This window comes from Sitophilus oryzae, unplaced genomic scaffold (assembly GCF_002938485.1).
Source record: "Sitophilus oryzae breed Bouriz unplaced genomic scaffold, Soryzae_2.0 scaffold_1067_pilon_pilon, whole genome shotgun sequence".
Classification (NCBI taxonomy): domain Eukaryota; kingdom Metazoa; phylum Arthropoda; class Insecta; order Coleoptera; family Curculionidae; genus Sitophilus; species Sitophilus oryzae.
In genome coordinates this window covers 2,561,499-2,576,893 of record NW_022145690.1, presented here as the reverse complement: position 1 = coordinate 2,576,893, position 15,395 = coordinate 2,561,499, and the positions used below count along the sequence as shown (strand labels likewise).

General features: G+C 31.7%; 2 protein-coding genes across 2 annotated transcripts in view; one reads left to right on the top strand and one right to left on the bottom strand.

Moving 5' to 3' along the window:
• LOC115879914 (BMP-binding endothelial regulator protein-like) overlaps nt 1-15,395 on the bottom strand; it is a 279,965-nt gene that overhangs the window by 172,967 nt on the left and 91,603 nt on the right. The window contains exon 3 of the mRNA XM_030896970.1: nt 934-1,022. Coding sequence (XP_030752830.1) covers nt 934-1,018 — 85 coding nt within the window. The 5' untranslated portion in view covers nt 1,019-1,022. The remainder of the gene's footprint in view (nt 1-933; nt 1,023-15,395) is intronic.
• On the top strand, nt 6,293-7,614 carry LOC115879922. The gene is made up of 2 exons (XM_030896982.1): nt 6,293-6,717; nt 7,047-7,614. The coding sequence occupies exons 1-2, from the start codon at nt 6,630-6,632 to the stop codon at nt 7,592-7,594; spliced, it is 636 nt and encodes a 211-aa protein (XP_030752842.1). The 5' UTR covers nt 6,293-6,629; the 3' UTR covers nt 7,595-7,614.

Below are 15,395 nucleotides of genomic sequence, written 5' to 3'. Positions count from 1 at the left end.
AGTATGATGTCTTTCTTATTTTTATTATATTAAGCAATTCTCTTTCTCTGCCTTTCTGTTGTAGACTTCGGTATTTGTTATATGGGCTGTCCATGGAATTTTAAGCATTCTTCGATATATCCATGTTTCGAACGATTCGAGGCGATTCATCTCTTGAACTTTCAGTATCCATGTTTCTGCTCCGTATAATAGAATTGACCAAACATAACACTTAACGGGCCTAGTTCTCAACTCAAGGTCCAATCTGGGGTTCTGGAAGACGTTCTTCATTTTTAAAAATGCATTTCTCGCTTGTTCTATTCTAGTTTTTATTTCCACAATCTACATCTACATCATATAAAAGTATTGGATTAATTAAGAGTATTAATCATACTGGTGAAAATGCTAAATAATAATAGTAATGCGTATTCCCGAAAGTTAACGGAACGGCGACATCAAGATTCAAGAAACAACATGTTTCGTTTAGATAAGATTATCAAATAACAAGGAATAAAGCAAAATTTAACAGTAGATCATAATTTAGCTCACTTTACTTAACTTTAATATCACTTCAGTCTCATTATTTGAATATACATTTTATATACATAATAACTTCGTTGCTTATTTTTCTATCATTTCCATCCATTATTTTTTAGCTCTTTATCCTATTCTTATAACTCCATGTCCGATCAATAGCATTTTTTAAAAAAACTATAGAGCGGACAAACGGAAAATAAAAACATAGTTGTTTTGTATACGGATACAAAATAATCTTAGATCCACCCTCGTATAGAAAAATAATATCTGGTTAATTTACTTTATGATTGTTATGCATTGGAAATTAATTCCGCTATAAATAATCACAGTAAGTGAGTGCTTGCAATGTGTAAACATTCTTCACACCTGAGAGTGTAATTAACAATGTTATAAATAATAACATATCGAAGGACTTACCCATTCCTGATCCATATACTGTTGCTATTTGTGCTATAAGGACGAATAAAATGCACGTGTACAGGTGTTTATTCGATTGCTTCATATTTCTGAAAAAAAACAGAAATGTTATAAATATTGAAGAAGTGTATTCAAATTTAGTTTAATTAAATATTAAATTTACCAAGAAACGGGATGTCATGACAGCAGATACAGACTAGTAATACAACTGTAAAAATTGCTTCAACGAAATGTCAATATAAAATTATTATTTTATATTGACATTTCGTTGTTCATTACAAACTAAATGCAGAAACACCAATGTATCTCAATAACCAGACTACAATGTATATGTCACTATATTTCTTTATCTAAGCATGGCTGTTGATATCAAGCAAGCTGCAGTGGAAATTTTTAATTGTAACTCAACTTTTCAAATGGAACAAAAGTGACTTATTACCATATTTCAAATAGCATTTTTTAAGGAATAATTTAGTACCATATACTTGGTTATTTGGAGTCAAATTTTCGTTATGAACACAGCCATTGCACTCTAGATTAAAAATTAAAATGTCAAAAGTTAACACGTGATATGTCATTCTATCTATAAATGTCACTTTCTGTCAAATAATTTCCTAGAATACCGAGGATGCTATTAAAAAATCAATAGTTATAGTCAGGTGAAACAGGAAGTGACCGAAAATAATTGAATACGTCAATCAATCCTAATTTATGTGATATATTAACATATTAAATCTTTCGTATTTTTGTCTGAAAAATAAAAAAGATATAAAGGTGAGCTACTTTTGAAAAACACCCGGTATAAACGCATTGTTATGACTGAACTTAACTGAATTCAGTTAAAAACGACTTAAAGTATTATAATTCTTAACGATTAAATAAAATATCCATAAAACTGGATTTAAAACATAAAACAGACTAGAAATCGATTAATAATCTTAACAATCACTTCTTATTTCATTTAAGAGCGTAGAATAAGCATATTCTGTTTGTCTTTAATCTCCTAAAATAAATACACCTACGCAAGACCACCTTCTATAAAGATTTCCTAGATCTAGTTTCGGGATTAAGCGTTATTCTTTTTTCCGTCCAAACATTTCAGAGGATTATCCCATAAAAAATCGTTAGCAGGTCATAAGCCTGTCAATAAATTCGGGTATTTTCATTCAAATTTATAATAATTAAGTATTTCGGTAATAGCCAGCGAAATGCTTCATTTGGATAGCAGTTCTGCCACTAAATCTTCCATAAATCATTTTTAATCCAGTCTCTTTAGTTTGTCTGAAGCTGAAATATCGGGGTTTGAAGATAAACAGGTATATTTTGATAATTATTGATGTAGGTCAAAAATCACAATGGAAAAATATATTATAAAAGCTTTTTTCCAAGAATCTGTACTAGATCTACACTATATTGCGTGATTATTTCGTTCTTTTCAGAACACGGATAACAATAATTAAATTTCTGTAATATTCATTTGATATATTTAGTTTCCTATAGACCAACCAGAACTACTAAAGACAGCCGGGCATTTATCAAATGAAATTTGAACATAATACCGACGTATGATCGAAAAAAACGGCGTCAAAAACAGCTAAGAAATGGCAATCGTTGATAATTTTGGCGAGGTCAATCTCTAAACGTCATTTACTAAAAATTGCCATAAAACTTATCAAAAATTAACACTAATTATAGAAATATTAATAAAAGATAAAAAGTTTCCAGACACACAAATCTAAAAATTTCTCTCGAATTTTAAACTACACTATTTAAAAGTAATTTTGACTCAATATAAAAATAAAATACAACCTTCTTGGCCGACTGGATGTAAACGTCATTAAAAAATAAAGAAGTTTACGAGCCAAGTAAATGACATTTAGAGTTTGATCCCGCGAAAATTATCATCCATGGTCATTTGACGCTGTTTTTTTTTAGATTTTATGTTATTATTATTATAAATAAGAATACTATGTATTATTCCCTAAATCCAGAGTTCGTTTTTTGGAGAGGAACTCTTAGGTATTTTTATTAAAATAAATGAAGTAGCTGGTTAAAGATAAATTTAAAAATTTCAAATTAAAATTTATATCACAGGAAAGTATAAATATATTTAAAAAAAATAGTAAATATTTGTTAGCCATTAATTAAAAATATGGAATTTTTTTCACGGGCAGACGCCAAGAACAAAAAAATTAATTATGTATCTGATTAAATAGATGTCAACAATGATTAATTAGCTTTAAATGAACTGAGGTTATTCAATATAATAATAGAACTCATTACTGCGTTTGCTGTGCGTTTTTACAATACTTGTTTTCTGAAAATTATCTTCTATTTTCATGAAATAATTAGAAGTTAGTTATTCAGTTTCAAGATATTCAGTTTTAAGATATATGTACTACATACATTTTTGATTTTTAAAATACTTATATGCAAACTAGTGCGCGGGGAATCTGAAGACAACCGTAGAGGATAGGGGTTAGTTAATAGTCTTTCAACGACCATTCAATACAGATATATGCAGGTTTTTTTTTTGTCCATTTTGGTTGTTGTAACCAAGAACATTATGATAGATAAAATATATGTGTTCTCGATAATCAATTTGTAAAACATACGTAAAATTTATAAATAATCATACAGAAATTTGGGGCTTTTTGGTTTTACCTTATTAAGTAATTGTTAATTTTGAAGTTTAACTTAATATAATGTTATTTTAACAGAACGTCAACGGTTTCTTGTAGACGTATCTGTATTAATAAAGTAAAGTGTTCTCGAATAGTTGAATTTAAATATTTTAAATAGTTTTTTTCTTTATTCTTTGTATTTTTTTTGCTTCCGACGACGGAAAGAGATAAACTTTCCGAAACGTTAAGCATTTTTTTCTTTGTTAGGCAAATTTGTATAACTGTAAATATAACTTCTGACAAGCAGTGTCCGTTTAGGTTTAACGCCAGAAGTGTTTACAAGAAATAACTATTTTATTTTGCAGATTTTCTTGCAATGCAGTGGCGAAAAATCCATAAAGGATTTTTTTGGAGAGATGAGTCCGCCACATAGGTATAGACATTTTTTAATCAATTTGTGTTAACTTTAGCAAATATTTTCTTTTATTAGACTCTGTGGAGTTATAGTATTTGTTAAGGGTGTCATTTAAAAATCAAAAGTTGTAAGTACTTATTTCCGGTAAAACAGGAAGTGACCGAAAACAATTGAATACATCGCTCAATCCTAATGTATGTGACAATGTTATATACTAACATACCAAATCACGTTTTTTTATCTGAAAAAAAAATAAAAAAGTTATAGGGGTGAGCCACTTGTAAGAAACACCCGGTAAGGTTTGTATTGGTATAGTATCTTACTGGTCTAGTGGAATATGTCGAATCCAGTGCTTTTTTTATGATAGCTTAGGTATAGACTTATTATATCTGTGACCGTATGTATGTGATTAATAGTGCTGAAGCCACTTTTGAATCCTGACTGTACTTGTACTTGTGCCTGTACATTGTATAATATTTTATAGAGTCTAATTATATTCTCTAACACATATGAGTTCTTTTTGAAAATGCCATTAATATGAATTATTCGAATTAGTGCGATACATCACTGGTTTTGGGACCATAGAAGTTTCTAAAATGTTTAGTAAAAGGCCAGGGCCGTATTTAGAAGGAGAAAATTAAAAAGAACAGCCCAAAGACAAAAAAGTATTGGGATTGTTAATGTGTCATTTTAATCAGTATCAAATTGTGCAACTTTGTTTTCCTTCGATCTTATATTAGGGGCCCCTTGTAAATATTTAATATATTTATAAATTGTAAATATTAATTATAAATAAATAAAAAATTGACGTTATTTGTTCATGTATTTGTATTTCTGATTTTGTATTATTATTTAGTTGTATTTTCCATATTTACCTAGTCTATTAATTTATATTTTATTAGATAAATATAAAATAATATACATCGTATCTTTAAAGCAAAGGGTCACTTTTTTTCGATCCGAAATATTACAATTAATGATACATATATTTAAGATTTGCTGTATAATGAACCCGATTGATTTATAAAGACGATTTGCTCATTAAGTTTATTTATCCCGTCTTAAATTTAGGTTCATTAGGGTTTGCCTCTCTGTTAATATTCGCCACGAAATAAAGCTGCTAGCCACCAGAAGATACAAATAAAATTTATGCACCGTATAAATCATTGACCGATTACGTTTACCACACTACTACACACATACGAGATAAACTATTCAACTGGTTCTCAACTATCGCGTGCAAGTGATTTATTAAGGTCGCGTACTCGAATTTTTGCCAGGAAATCCACGTTACAACATTGAAAATATACAGAGTGGGTGATGTATCTGACATACAGTGTGTCCTTTCTATCCACAAGAAAAAAAAAGTATCTTCCATAAAACTTAAAATATACAGAGTGTTTCCTTAAACAAAAATTATATATTTTTTTAAATTTCTCTTTGCCTTTGTTTATTTTTATTTCACTTTCTAGTGGTTCACATCATGAAACTTTACAACTCCTAAATTTAAGTTTTTTGCTATCTCCAACAACCAAGTCTGCAGATACAGCACTAAATATCTCTGAAAACCCTATACAACAAAATGGTAAACATTGCAAATTAGTAGATGAGTACCTACATACCGATTTGGTCATCGAAACTGTGCGGTCTGGATTTTAACGTGTAAGACAGTGATGTAGACAGCTTAATGGAAAATCAAATGTATTAAAAAGAGATAAAAATAGGGTTGACACTTTTCTTCTATGCGGTATTGCCGGATTTTGCGGATGAAAATTTCAAACCGCACAAGTAGGCGTTTACGAAAAATGTTGCATCTAGGATTGGAACTTTATTTTTCATTATTAGTTACTCATTTTAGTACAGTTGTAATAGATTATATTTAGTTTAGGTATATTATCATCATTTCAGGAGTATACATGAAAGTTTTTAAAGTAGCTTATATTTTCCTACACGCATTTTCCTACAAACGTAAAAAAACCGGCAACACTGTATCCCGCTTTTGATTTTGTCTCTGTGTCTGTCAACCGGTCATTTATATTATTCTCTGTCACATGCATTAAAATCCAGACCACGTAAATTTGATGACCAGCAGGGTATATACTCTAAGATCGAAATAACCTGAAAAATAATGAAATAAAGCTTAGTGTGATGATAATATCGATGTCCCCTCAAGAATGGCTTGAAAATCACATACCTACCAAAAATATTGTTAATTAAACACTTTTCGAATATTTATTTTAATTAAACAGGTCCCTTCAAACTCGGTAAAAGTTTTTCAAAAATATCCGCCGACAAATTAAATGAGGGGTTGAGTATCAAAACTCGTCTTATCCATTTTTGGTAATTTTGAGTAAAAGTATCTATAGTCTAGTATTGGCAGCCCTGCACAATATTCAGCATCATTTTTGTGGCATAACTCATTCTATCCTGTATAATTTACATGTTAAAGTCGTGCATTTGTTCCAAAACTAATCTTATCCACGCCTATATTGGTAGCAAAACTTGTCATATCATGCATGTGACGATTTGCCCTATTATCTTCATTTTAATAGTGCTTTCTTTAGTCATTGATGCAATTTCAGGCAAAGCACGATATATTTTATAAACGTTTAGTGTTAAACGATATATTTTTCAATAGTTTTTAAGCAAAATGGACAATGAAACGGTCGTGTTACATGAAGGAAAGGGCAGGCGGAAAAATAGAAATAAAAGTTCCTGGAGTAAAGAAAAAGCCAAGGTTGAGAGGTATGTATAAGTTAATGTGTCTAAGATAATTAGAGGCCTTTTTAATATAACATTCATACCTAAATTTTTATAATAGTAACTGATTAATGATGAGTATTATATCGAATGTATTAGAACCGGCATATTTATTAGTGTTAAATTCATTTTTAAAGAGATACAATCATGAAATTAATAATAATTGATAAGAAATAGACCAGATCGAATCCTCATAACCAGAGAAAAGACTATTTTGTTCCAGAGTATTATTATTTTGTGAAATCTTAACATTACTTTAACGGCTATTACTATTAGAAAATTTGGTCTTGATTGGTTTACTTTTATATTTTTAGGAGAAAATCAAAAGGTCTACCAAAAAAGATTAGAAAAAGACCTTAAAAGGAAGGATACCATAATAATTGATCCCCAGGAGTATATAAACATATTTTCTAAATACGGAAAAGTAAAAATACTTGGTAAAGACGTGCCTGTTTTTGATTTTAAAACATGTGTAGCTGAAAATATTAAAGCACCTGGTCAGTTACATTTCCAGTTTGCGCCAGCAAAAAGATTAAAATTGATAAAAGATAAAAACACTATTTTACTTAAAGGGGAAACAACATACAAAAGTGATTTAGGTGTCTTTAAACCATTCCTCAAAAAAGGAAAAAATTTCCATTTTAAGCCTGAATTGCTTCCACTGAAGGTCCCGGTAAAAAAGGAGAAACTAGAAGATGTCAATAAACTTCTCAAACAGCATTTTGGACCAAATTGGATGGAGCTTAGTGAATTGGACTTCTACAAGAACCTTCTATCCAGACCAGACAAAGACGAGATTCAAGAAGAAATGGAAGAAATTCAGGATATTCCAACAGAATTAAGTGATGAATTGACCGTATGATTTAATCAACTTTAATTTGTTTAAGATACTGTCTAATAATTTGTTAATAACACGTTTCTTTCAATAAATAGTATGTTCAATAAACATGTACATTTAGTTAACATTTAGTAACATACATTAATTAACCCACTTTATTATTAAAAAAGTAGTTGATCCTGTATATATCTTATTTCCAAAACTCTCTTTATCCCGTCTTTTTTGTTCCATAACTGCCCTAATTCATTAATTTGCAACAAAAATGTTCTTATCCAATTTTATTTTTTTAGTAAAAAGTGCAATTATGCATAAATTTATTTTTCCTTTTGTAAAATATCTAAGTAATGCTTAAATTAGCAAATGACAAAGTATTGTTGATAAATATTGACTAATTAAGTTGCTGTTCGTTTTTTGCGATTATTGAAAATTAACGAATTTGGATAAAACTAGTTTTGGAACTCAGCCCCTCAAATATTTTAAAGCAAGTATTTGAATTTTACTAACTTATAAACCATATTTATGATCTTAAAAAATTATATTTCGAAACCACAGATATGTTGTGTTATTTTGTTATTTATATGTATAGAAATATGTAAAATAATAATGACTCAAATTCTAATATTCTTATCTCTTAAGCTCATTCAGTAGAACGAAAAGAATCACGACATGAATAACATGTTTTCCTTTGATGTAGGTACACACAAATCAATCCCGATATTAAGCAATAAATTAGAAAATCTCCGGTAAACTGTCACCTTTTTATTAGAAACATAACCGAATCGTTGTCGGTAAAAATATTCTGGTATTAAAATAGTGTCTGATATTCATAAAATAAATACTCGTTCCGTTTCCAGGCATTTAACACCTCCCTAAAGTGTGAACAGTTTATAAAGTGTATTTGTGTTTAGAATTAAAGAGATGATTTATCGCCGATATTGATTTAGTTTATCGGCTGCTATTGATGTAACAGCCAGCCTTGGAATTTTGAAAATTCCTCAAAAAACAGATTTCGCGGATTTAAGTTTAGATTTTAGGCTATATATTGACTTTAGATTTAATTTTTTTTTTCCTAAAATTTTCGAGATGCAATATGTTTATAATAATAGTAGATAGTAAACATATATTTAAAAAACAACATATTATGCGAAAAGCTTTATCGATAAATAAACATAAAATTTAGTACGTCTACAAGTGTATATTCCATTTTTAAATTAATTTATAATAATTTATTTTCAACATTCAAGTAAGTACCAATTTTAGAAACTATAATATTTGGAAATAGACAACTTTAAACAAAATTTGAGGGACATGAACGTCTATATATATGCCTGCTTTATAGATTATAAAAAGGTCTTTGACTGTGTGTCGCACCAAAAACTTGCGAGATTGTTAGAACCACTGGTGTAGATGAGGGGGACCTGCGCATTATCACCCAGTTATACTGGAACCAGACTGCAGAGATCAGGGCGGATGGTGGAACATCTGATGAAGTAGCAATTAGAAAGGGCGTCAGGCAGGGGTGTGTATTATTCCCACTCCTTTTTAATAGAGGAACACACAATAAATCTACTCCGAGGCAGTATTACGTAAGGCAATAAAGAGCGTTGAGGATGGTATCAAAATCAATAGTACCCTGATCGACAATATTCGCTTCGCAAATGATATACGGTCGTACAGGCTTGCAACATTCTACACCTTCAGAACATGATGGACTACATCGTTGAACATAGCATGCAGTACCGATTACACATCAATGTTAACTAAACTTGTTGTATTTTCCAAAACACCGGAAAAAGCTGTCCTCAGAATTAACAACCAGGTGGTAGAACAAGTATGGTCCATAAAATATCTAGGAGCCCTCGTTAACGACGCTTGCGACCCCAAAACTGAAATTTTAGCGAAGATTGAACAGACGTATTTTTACTTCTATAAAACCCTCTTCTCTAGCCGAGATCTAAGCCTCGAACTGCGCATACAATACATATGCTGCGTTGCTACATCTTTCCAGTATTTCTATACGGCTCTGAGAGTTGGACACTCAATCAGACATTGGAAAACCGCATTAACGCTTTTGAGATGTACTTGTATCGTCGTATGCTACGTATATCCTGGATGGATAGAGTGACAAATGAGGGGGTACTCAGGCGGATGGGCAAAGATAAAGACCTCCTACCAACAGTGAAGGAAAGGAAGTTACAGTACATCGGTCACATCATGAGGGGTGATCGATACGAGGTGCTCAGACTGGTCATCGAAGGCAAAACTCCTAGCTTAAGGATCTGCGTCGTTGGTTCGGAAAAACATGGATTGAAATTTGCAGAGATGCGGTTTCACACACCATCATAGCCAGTTGGATCGCCAACCTCTGAAGCAAGACGGCGGCCTAAGAAAAAGAAACAAAATTATCTTTATTTTTGAATTTAATAAAAGGAAAAAATAGAATTTTCCATTTTGATGTATTATAAAAATACCTTTTCAAACTTTCTCTAGGAGATGCGAGACCTTGTCGTTGATCGGGAAGCTCCTAGTCAGGTGCTAGGAGTTACCCCTCTGGCACTTTGGCTGAATCTAAAGGAGCATCTCACTCTCTTGTCTCTGGCCGTGTTATCGTGGCCAGGGAATTGCACCAAGACATATAACGATGCCGGATGGGACTACCCTGTCCATCATACCTGGCACTCTCTAATGTTTGTGGTCATGTATATGTCCAACTGCCACAGGGTGTGGGGACTACTGGCTAGTGATACTCTAATATATGAATTTGCATTGAAATTTTAGGAGACTAAATTCAAATTATATTAAATTATATAGTACAGAGATTTATATTAATAAATGGATAAATAAATATCCAACTCTACTTAAAATACATAAATAGCTCAAACCACAACACTATACATATATGTATTCAACAAAGATTTAACATATTCTAACAAAATCATATTACAACCCATCAGAGATTATCCGAATGAAATATACCATCCACACAATTTCCAGTCGTTTATAGGAATGTCCAAATCATCGATTTTCCCCGAGTATCGATAATTTTATATTCGATACTCAATATTTTATACAGACAATTTTTTTATTACTATTAGATTAGAATGTATTTTTGACGCTTTGTTGCACTGTAACTTTTTCAAGTCTATTTTGGTCTTCTTCTGCTTTAGGTTACATGTTCTAGTCCTATCATTTTCAAAAAACCTCAGAACTTGGAGACTGAATCCTCCATATAGCTTTCTCAATGTATTATCATTGCATCATTATATTAGAAAGAACCGCACATTTGTCATGTCGCAATTAAAATTAATTATAAATATATTTATAATTGGTTAGGTTAGGTTAGGTTATTATTTACATCAACAAAACTCACCTCCTTAACAACACTTAAGGGACATAAAGGGCCATTACTACCTCTTTCTTGTTCAATTTTTTTTATAAAGTTGCGAGTTTTTTACACCGGCTATAAAGCTATCTTGTGCCCTACTTCGCACTAAAAGGGGTTCTAAAAAGAACAATGTTCGACTGCAAGGTCTGCTAGTAAATATTTTAAGCTTAAAATATCACAATTCATTTAAACCAAAAAAAACGAATGACAATATCAGGAAATAAATAAATGTGACAACTTGACATTTAGCAGAGCTGCCACCTGAATCTCCAGCGAGAAATTTAAATTGCAGTTAGTCAGCCCGGCGCCGGCACAGCGCCGAATATCTCCATGGTTGGTAACAATGAATTTAAAAATCGCGCCCTCGATTACGTAACTAAAAGTTTAAATAGTATCGATTATAACTTTATTCTAGAATAAATTACTGTGACAAATACCATGCTTGAATATTATTCGTTAATTTGTCCATGTGCTCCTTGTTGATTAATGCTATTTTATGCTATATGCCATATGTTTTCTATTTTCTAATAAATCCCAGATTTTCCCCGTCGTCATGATCATTTAACTTCTCTCGAATACCATTGAATAATGCATCTTCGGTAGATGTCTTGCCCATTGTCAATTTCATGTTGTATTTTGATCTGTTATCTGTGATTTCTGTAGGTACTTCTGTGTTATCCACGCTATTCTTTCTTGTGGTCCCTCTTTATCATTGCAAACATAAATCACTTTTGTTGTACTACCTACTTAAAGTTCCTTTATGAATTATGGTTTCTTCTTCTTATTTTATCATAACCCACTGACTAGATCTAATCTTTGGAATTCTAACCTAAATGTTTCATTGTCAATTTTATTCTTCTGTTAATATCTGAGGAGTGATAAAATATATTGTTATACAAGGTGAATCTTAGCAAATAAGTGCAAATATTTTCAGGGCTAGTAGATCTCAAGAAAATAAACATATATTTCTCTTTACCGTTCTTCAAATAAGTTCAAAATAACCGAGTTAGAATTACTTTGAAAATTTAAACAGAAAATATTTTTTGCTTAAATTTTGAGAATCACTGGATCTTTTCTGGGTTTTCTTTCTAAATTTAATCTATGTTGTCATATTATCAAATTATGCTTTGTATGTAAAACCTGCAAAAATTTCCAAGATTTTTTTTTCAAAAAAATCCCAAATTTTCAAATTTTATTTTTGCGAAAAAGAAGCTCATAGACGTGTTCCTGGGGTCGAAATATACCACCCCTAAAATATTTGCACTTATTTAAGACTCACCTTGTATAGTGTTTTTACACTGATTCTTTTCAATTATAAATTTATAAATAATACTATATCGATTTCCACAATATTTCACGATTTTATTGAATTGTTCGTTGAATTGTTATTGAATCGATACTTTCTGGCACAAATATTTACAGGCGTTATATCGATATTAGTAAAAGGATTGTACATCCCTAATCGTTTGTGTTAATAATGAAAATCATATGCGAGCCATTCAATACCATTCTCTCGGCCTCAAGTTATCAAACACCAATTACATCGGTTTCTAATATTTACTGGTCTGGATTTCCGAACGCTATTTGTACCGTCGATAGTCTAAACAAAAGCAGCTTACCGCCTTTTGATAATTATAGAATACCCATTAGACATCAATTAGTTTCTATCGATACGACGGATATCATTGAAGCCTTTTGGGAAGGTTAAATACATCGTTAAGCGATAATATTTATTTTTAATTAACTAACTGTAGGTTAGAACTTATATTTGGAATTTTAGAAAAATGAGTTTTTAACAAGCGTACTATTCATTAACAATTATTTCAAAGGAAATACATACTTCAATACATTTTGAAAAAGAATTATTCTGTTTTAGATCTTTTACTTATTTGTAACCTTAGAACTATTCTATTGGATTGTTTTCATAGGAAAGTATTGGAAAGGTTCTGTGTCTTTATTATTTAAATTCCAAAAATAGGTTTTAACTACTAACATAATACCGTATGATCGAAAAAAAACGGCGTCCAAGATGGCTGATGTCAATGGTTTCTAGACGTCATTTACTAAAAAATGACATTAAACTTATCAAAAATTAATACTAATTATAGAAAGATTAAAAAAGGATAGAGCGCTTCCAAAAAATAATTTTTTCTCGAATTTTAAACTACACCATTTGAAAATAATTTCTACTCAATATAAAAATAAAATACAACTGGCAGTAAGCGCCATTATAAAATAAAGAAGACTATAGGGCAAGTAAATGACATCAGGTCTTGACCTCGCCCAAAATTATCATCGACTGTCATTCTCCAGCCATCTTTGACGCTGTTTTTTTTTCGATCATAAGGTATATTTAAGAATAATATTTTTATTTTTTTATGAGAACATGCCCAACAGCAGCAATGGAGATCATCGACGGATTTAGTACTGGGAGAATTTTCAGGTCAGGGGCTTGGAACACCCCCAAAAAAGAAAATTCCACTTCTCCAATTCCCAGTGGATGACATACCAAAAATTTACAACTTTGAGAAACATCTCAGTGTTGCATTGATCAATAAAAAGGATTGAAAAAGAGAAAGTTTGCTCAGCATGTAAAAGTCCATACCATAACGTGGTATACTGATGCTTCAAAAACGAAAGCAGGAACAGGGATAGGAGTATTTGGGCCGAAAACTAAATACTCCGAACCATTGGGCATCTCTATCTACCTACCCCAGCATCCTTCAGGCAGGAAACAGGAAATAGCCATCTTATCCGATAGTCAGGCAGCACTATAAGCGATCAACTCAGTAACCATCATTTCAAGTTGATCAAAGAATGCCTAGAGAAGCTGAACAAATTAGGCAAAGAAAATAAAGTCCTTCCACTCTCTAGACTCTAGATGCCCGCTCACCAAGGGATAGAAGGCAATAAAAAAGCAAACTATCTAGCTAGAAAAGGAGCGAACACTCCACTAACTGAACCAGATCTACTTTCCAAGCGGAAAGCAGCTTAATGCGGAACTGAAGAACCTGGAGGATTTCGTCCGTAACCTGAAATGAGAATGCTTCAACGGTCTAAGACACTCGAAAAAGTTCCTCAAAACTTACAACCGAGAAAAATCAAATATTTTCCTTGATTTAAGTAAGAACAATCACCGGATTGTCACGGGGTTTCTAACAGGTCTCCTTAACGAACACCTCAGTAGATTGAAGCTGACAAACAACGGCGTATGCGGATTCTGTGGGGAAAATTGGGAAACACCAGAACATCTTATCACTGAGCGCGCCGAGGCGATAACCGTTCGTGCCATAAATTTTAGTACGGCTGATATAGTATATTTCTATTCACACATAAAAATTAATAAATCTTATCCTTAATGTACTTCTAAAAAACTCTAAAGAGAATAAATTTACACTAAAAAAATTATATATGATTGTATATAATCATTTAAAGATCAAACGTAGACGTACTCGATCGCAAAAAATCTGTATTTTCGAACGGCATCATGTTTAAACAAAAATCTAAATCAGTTTTATTCTCTATACCGACTGGCCAATTCGATTTTTTTAGCATTTGATTGTTGATTTTACTACAATGTTAAAAAAATGTTTTGATTCGTGGTATTTATATAACAGCAGCTGGCAACATTATTCAATCAACACGTTTTTAAGACTTTTTATATTTTGGTAGAACAAACTATAATAGAACACTATTTTTTCGAAGTATTATCCACGAAAAGAAATGCATTTTTGCATACATTGAAATCAATTCTGAAAACGGTTATTCCAATCGCTTATTAGTACCTTCAAAATTGCGTTTTTGAAGGCGCTGACTGCATCTTCTTGGGACGGGAACCTTTGACCACGCAGTTAACGTTAGGTCGTTAGTAGTTAGGTGGGCTGTATGGAGAATTTTCCAACAATTCGTTTTCGTGCTTTGAAAACTCAATTGTTTTTCGAGCTGCGAGCTGTGTGGGAAGTTGTACTGACTTGGTGTCCACAGTTACTTTGGGCAAACAACTAGATATGTACCAATCAACATTAACAGTTCTTCGAACTTGCAGAGGAATTGTTGATACATGACCCGTTTTTGAGACAAATTTCGCCACCATCTTTTTGGAAACACTTCGAGAACGGAAAACTTTCGTCGGTTTTGGTTCATCTCGAAACACACAAACAGCCGGCTGGCGTTTATTTCCAGGTTCGTAAGTGTAAATCCAGGATTCATTACCATTGACAGCACTCTATGTATTTTCTGAGTCTCCTGCATTAAACTGGTGTAGAGTTTTTTGACACCAATTGACTCTAAATTGCTTTCTGTTCTTCCGTCAACAGATGCAGTATCCAACGGGAAACTCTTTTTTACAGATAATTCTTCTTGTAAAATTTTCCGTTCTCCAATTATTATTAGATACAGACTTTTTCCATTATTGTCTACATATTTCTGTTCCATGTACTT

What these genes read in the sequence shown, in the direction of transcription:
- LOC115879922 (XM_030896982.1), top strand. Translation starts at nt 6,630, where the DNA reads ATGAAACGGTCGTGTTACATGAAGGAAAGGGCAGGCGGAAAAATAGAA. An exon ending in GAAAAAGCCAAGGTTGAGAG is followed by an intron (nt 6,718 to 7,046) that starts GTATGTATAAGT and finishes TTATATTTTTAG; the next exon opens with GAGAAAATCAAAAGGTCTAC.